Source organism: Chrysochloris asiatica, unplaced genomic scaffold (genome assembly GCF_000296735.1).
Source record: "Chrysochloris asiatica unplaced genomic scaffold, ChrAsi1.0 scaffold00040, whole genome shotgun sequence".
Lineage (NCBI taxonomy): Eukaryota > Metazoa > Chordata > Mammalia > Afrosoricida > Chrysochloridae > Chrysochloris > Chrysochloris asiatica.
In genome coordinates, this window is record NW_006408558.1 from 19,403,282 (window position 1) to 19,409,502 (window position 6,221).

General features: G+C 47.1%; 1 protein-coding gene across 1 annotated transcript in view; it reads right to left on the bottom strand.

Moving 5' to 3' along the window:
• Nucleotides 1-6,221, bottom strand: part of SNX32 (sorting nexin 32) — a 55,532-nt gene that overhangs the window by 2,016 nt on the left and 47,295 nt on the right. Inside the window, exons 4-11 of the mRNA XM_006861073.1 lie at nt 1,993-2,097; nt 1,589-1,699; nt 1,376-1,497; nt 1,109-1,232; nt 861-965; nt 623-728; nt 404-479; nt 168-207 (exon numbers count right to left, since the gene is read on the bottom strand). Coding sequence (XP_006861135.1) covers nt 168-207; nt 404-479; nt 623-728; nt 861-965; nt 1,109-1,232; nt 1,376-1,497; nt 1,589-1,699; nt 1,993-2,097 — 789 coding nt within the window. The remainder of the gene's footprint in view (nt 1-167; nt 208-403; nt 480-622; nt 729-860; nt 966-1,108; nt 1,233-1,375; nt 1,498-1,588; nt 1,700-1,992; nt 2,098-6,221) is intronic.

Consider the following 6,221-nt stretch of genomic DNA (forward strand, 5'->3'; position numbering starts at 1 on the left):
CACACACACACACACCAACACTCGAGGTTGGGCCCTTGCCTCTGCCACACCATTTATTTTTATACTCGTCTGGAGTATAGGTCCCAGTGTCACTGGGCCCGAGTTAAATGAACATTCCAAAATCGTCCCCCAGAACTCATTCTTGCTGGGAAAGAAGGTGCACTCACCCTTAGGCGTTCAAAGAGTTCAGCCAATTTGAGGAAGCTCCTAGGAGGCAGCAGAGAGGAGGTTAGGACAAGGGTCAGGGATCTGCCCGGTCTCAATCTCCCCTTTCCTTTCTCTCCCAAACCCCAGCAGATGCTTCTGCACCTCCCCTCTAGAGATAACCTTCCACAGTGTGACCCCTAATGGACAGACATTGTATTACAGGTATAGAGAGGGCAGGAGAGGGGACAGTCCTCACATCTTCAGCTGGTTGACTTCCTGTGTCCCCAGACTGCTGAGTGCAGATGAGATGGGAATATAATCATCTGCCAGGCCTGTTGTGAACATCCCATCAGAATCCTTCAGTCTGCCCATCGAGCCCCACTCCTGCTGATTGGGATCGTGGACAGACACCCAGGAAGAAGGACCATTGGGGAGAGGGGGCAGGGGTAGCCAGGGTCCCTGGGAAACTGCATACACTTGTGGGAGCGCATGACCCGGTCCGCGCGCAGGCAGGCATCCCTGATGTGGGCGTGGTACTCCAGCAGGAAGGTTCTTTCGTGCTCAAAGAAGTCGTCTACCTCCTAAGGGAGTCAGACAGAACCCCACTTACACCCAGGTGTGGCCGTCACAGGCACCCTCCAAACCAGTGGCTCCCATCCCACCGACAGCCTGGGCCTCAATCTTGGCTGTGAACTTGGGGGCCCAGGGGTCACCTTGAGTCCTGACATCCCAGTGATGAGAGCTTCATCTGCAGACCTCACTATGTTCCTCAGAAAGCCCCCAAGCAGCTCCTTTCTGTTCTTCCCTCGGACGCTCAACTGAGGCACATGAGGGGAGGGAATGGTGTTGGCAGGCACCCCCACAACCCCCCTAGCGTGTTCATCCAGCCTCTTCCCGACTTCCTAGTCCAAGCCTCAAATCCCTGCCCTGGGAGTGACCCCATCACTCTGGTCCAGCTCACATCCTGGCCGTATTCCAGAAAGACAAAGAAGTTGTGGTCTTGACGCAGGGTGGGGTGGGCGGCCAGGCGCTGCAGAAAGACTTCATGCATGGCAACTGTCTTCTTAAAGATCGCCAGGTACTCCCTGATGGAACAGCAGGTATCGGGTGACCCTCCTGGAATCTGATCATCCTGCACCCCCTCCCCACTTCCTTCAGCAGTTCTGGGGTCAGGGATCCCAGTAGGTCAATCCTGGGGCTCTGGGGAGTGGGTGAAGGTGGTACTCACGCTTCTAGTTCCTGCTTCATTTTGGCGAACTCTTCCCTGGTGATGGAGTTGTCCCCCTCACCCAACTTCTGCAGTTTTTCCCGAGATGCCTCAAAATCTGGCCTCGGAGGGGCTGGGGGGATCTGCTCAAAGGAGGGACAGTGTTGGGAAGCCTTTCATTACCTGAGGGGCCATCACCCACGGGAGGCTGGCCCCTACCCCATCCCTCCTCACAATGAGTCCGGCGTATTCCTCGTTGTCCACGTAGGCGTCATGCAGCCAGATGAACTCCTCGTGCTGCCGCACAACTGAAAATTCCGTCTGGGCGAAGTGAGGGAGACAGCTCTGGAAGCCGGGAAGCTTGTCAGGTTCTCTCCTCCCGATCCTGTACCCACCTATGGTACACTCTGACCGCAAACCCCAGTGAGTCTCCAGTATCCCTGATTTCAATCAGGATGTCTCATGTAAAGGCAGCAGGGGAGGCTCCCTCTCAGAAACAGGGTCCAAAGGCTATGTATGATGGAGCCTCCCTGACCCCTAAAATGGGGACCAGAGGCTGAGGGAAGTAGGCTCCTGAATCCCCCTTCACGCTACAGGTCTAGTCCCCTTCACTCCCTCCCACCCACTCACAGCCTCACCTTGGTTTGAACGGTGAATTTCACTTTGTCCCGCTCACTCACTGCATCTGAGATCTCCACCTGCAAGGTGCTGTCTGCCTGCAGATCCACGGATATGGAGGAGGGCTGCGGGACAGGGGAGGCCTTGACATGAGGACCACTGTCCCTTGCCCATCCTCCTGCAGAGTCTACCTTTGCCACATCACTACTGTGATGCCCTGGGTCATTGACTGCCCCAAAGGGAACCTGAAATGTCACTATTCGGGGATTTATAATGGCCACAACACTCCCCCCACCCTCCCGCATCCTCTGAGGCAGGCAGAACACTTCCCCCATTTTACAGATGTGGAAGCTGAGGGTGCTACCAAAGAGATGAAATAACTTATCCAAGGTCACACAGCTAGCTGCAAGGTGGCAGGGCCAGATGGGGACCCAGTTTCTTGATGCCAAACCCCATGTACTTATCATGCACTTTTCCTTAGCTACTTGCTCACCCCCTCCCCAGTTGGATGTTGTTGTTAGTCACTGAGTCAGTTCCAACCCATAGCCATCCTGTACACACAGAATGGAACACTGGTCGTGCACTGTCCCCACGTTTGTTACACTTGAATCTGCTGCTGCTGCCACCGGGCCACTCCATCTTGTTCAGGGTCTTCTGCTTTTTCACTGACCCTCCATTTTACCATGCATGATATCCTTCTCTAGGGTCTGGTCCCTCCTGATAAAATGTCCAAATTATGAGAGACTGGTCCCTCCTGAAAACATGTCTGAAGTCTCGCCATCCTGGCTTCTAAGGAGCATTCTGGCTAGACTTCTTCCAACACAGACTGGCTTGTTCTGGAAGTCCATGGAACGTTCAATGGTCTTCTCCAACACCATAATTCAAATGATTAATTTTTTCTACGGTTTTCCTTATTTATTGTCTAGCTTTGACATGCATATGAAAATACCATGGCTTGGGTAAGGCACACCTTAGTCCTTCCTCAAATGGACATCTTTGCTCTTGAACACTTTAAAGAGATCTTTTACAGCAGATTTGCCTAATGCAATATGTCCTCTGATTTCTTGGCTGCTGCTTCCATGAGTTTTGATTGTGGATCCAAGCAAAATGAAGTCTATGACAACTTCAAACTTTTCTCCATTTATCATGATGCTATTTATTGGAGGCGGCACTGGAGGCACTCATTCATCTATGCCAAGAAATTTGGTAGACAACTATCTGGCTGGCTGACTGGAAGAGATCTGTATTTGTACCCATTCCAAAGAGAGGTGACCCAACAGAATGCGGAAATCATTGGACAATATCTTTGATATCCCATGCGAGTAAAGTTTTACTAAAGGTAATACAGAAACATCTGCAAGCATACATTGACAGAGAACTTCCAGAGGTTCAAGCCAGATTCAGAAGAGGCCGTGGAATGAGGGATATCATTGCTAATGTTCGATGGATCTTGGCTGAAAGCAGAGAATACCAGAAAGATGCTTACCTGTGCTTTATTGACTACCTTCGATTGTGTGGATCATGACAAGCTATGGACAACATTGTGAAGTATGAGTATTCCAGAACACTTAATTGTGCTCATGAGGAATCAGTACATGGACCAACAGGCAGTTGTTTGAACAGAACATGGGAACACTGAATGGTTTAAAATTAAGAAAGGTGTGCGACAGGATTGTATAATTTTACCATACTTATTCAACCTGTATGCTGAGCAAATAATCCGAGAAGCTGGGTTCTATGAAGAAAAACATGGCATCAGGATTGGAGAAGACTCATTAACAACCTGCGATATGAAGATGATACAACCTTGCTTGCTGAAAGTGAAGAGGACTTAAAAGATTTACTGATGAAGATCAAAAAGCACAGCCTTCGGTATGGATTACATCTCAATATAAAGAAAACAAAAATCCTCACCAATGGACCAATAAACAACATTCTTATCAATGGAGAAAAGATCGACGTTGTCAAGGACTTCATTCTTCTTGGACCAACTATCAACACTCATGGAAGCAGCAGTCAAGAAATCAAATGACATATTGCATTAGGCAAATCTGCACAAGACCTTTTTAAAGTGTTGAAGAGCAAAGATGTCAGCTTGAGGACTAAGGTGAGCCTGACCCAAGCCATGTTATTTTCAATAACCTCATATGCATGCGAAAGCTGGACAGTGAATTAGGAAGATCATAGAAGAATTGATGTATTTGAGTTATGGTGTTGGAGGAGAATATTGAAAGTACCATGGGCTTCCAAAAGAACAAACAAATCTGTGTTGGAAGAAGTGTAGCCAGATCGCTCCTTGGAGGCCAGGATGGTCAAACTTCATGTCTCCTACTTCGGACATATTGTCAGGAGGGACCAGTCACTGGAGAAGGGTATCATTTTTGGTAAGGATATCATTTTGTTTAGAGTAAAAGACGATGACCCCCAGCGAAATGGACTGGCAAAGTGGCAGCATCAATGGGCTCAAGTGTGGCAACAATTGTGAGGTTGGCCCAGGACTGGACAGTGTTTTGTTCTGTTGTGCATAGGGTCGCTATGAGTTGGTACTGACTCAATGGCACTTAACAACAACTTATTGGTGCAATGGTGAGGATTTTTGTTTTCTTTATACTGAGGTGCAACTCATATGAAGGCTGTGGTCTTTGATCTTCACAGTATTTTAAGTTCTCTTTGTGTTCAGGAAGCAAAGTTGTATCATCTGCATATCTCAGGTTGTTAGTGAGTCTTCCTCCCATCTTCATGACTCATTTCCTCATACAATCCATTTTCTTGGGTTATTTGCTCAGGATACAGATTGAATACAGAGTGAAAGGGTACAACGCTAGCATACATCCTTCCTGATTTTAAACCATGCAGTACCCCCATGTTCTGTTTAGGTACAGTTTAGGTACACTTCCTCATGAGCCCAATGAAGTATTCTGGAATACCTATTCTCATTGTTATTCACAGCTTGTCATAATCCACATAGTCAAAAGCCTTTACATAGTCAATAAAGCACAAGTAAACATCTTTCAGCCAAGATCCATCTGACGTCAGCAATGATATCCACAGTTCCATGTCCTCTTCTAAATCTGGCTTGAATATCTGGCTGGATACCAGTGCTTAATATGAGATGGCTCAGAAGTTCCCACCTCTTTTTAGGGCTTTTGAAATCATTCCATTCATGATTTTTTAATGCTACAAGGCATGGCTTGCAGGCAAAGTAACTGCGTTTTTTAAGTGAAAAGACCCAGGAAGCACCAAGCTACTAGTTCATACTTGCATGAAGCCATTCAACAAGCATTCATTGACCTTCTAGTGTGTATGCACCTTTGTATGTTCTTCTAGGGAAAAGTGAAAAGGCTTAGAGTCACACTGCCTTCAAGCATTGCTCACCATAAACGCACTTGCTCCTTCTCTCACACCCATAGAGAGTCCTCACTCGCCCCTCTCACCAGCTTGGCATACTCGGGCCAGGACAGTCCTCAAGATGGGGCTTTTGGAGATGGAAGTCCAGAAACAGGCAAGACCTGCTAAATGACTGAACGTCTGAAGCTGTTCTGACAATTTTCTGCACCTGTCCCATCTCCTGGCTCTCGTGAAGAAATTTACCGAGACCACCGAATACAGGTTTACATCTCTCTACATTGCTTCACTTCCCCTTTTTGTTTTTTAAATTTAGGTTTAAATACAGCCAAGTGTTTACTGATGAAGATTAAAGAGCACAGCCTTCAGTATGAATTGCTCCTCAATGTAAAGAAAACAAAAATCCTCACCACTGGCCCAATAAACAACATCACAATACACGGAGAAAAGGTTGAAGTTGTCAAAGACTTCAATCTGCTTGGATCCACATTAAATATTCATGGAAACCGCAGTCAAGTAATCAGATGAAAAAAAACTAAAATGACAAATCTGCAACACCTCTTTAAAAAAGTGTTCAAGAGCAAAGATGTCAATTTGACAACTAAGATGCTCCTGATCCAAGCCATGGTATTTTAAGTTGTCTCATATATATGTGAAAGTTGGACTACGAATAAGGAGGACTGGGAAGAATTCATGCATTTGACTTACGGTACTGTCAAACAATATTGAAAGGACCATGAACTGCCCGTAGAACAAACAATTCTGTTTTGGAACAAACACAGCCAGAATCCTCCTAAGAAGTGAGGCTAGTGTGCTGGCTGCCAGGAGGCAGGCTTGCAGAATGTGCCCTTTGGTTGTTCAAATTATTATATATGCCTGAGTGTTTCTTGCCCCCCCCGCCCCC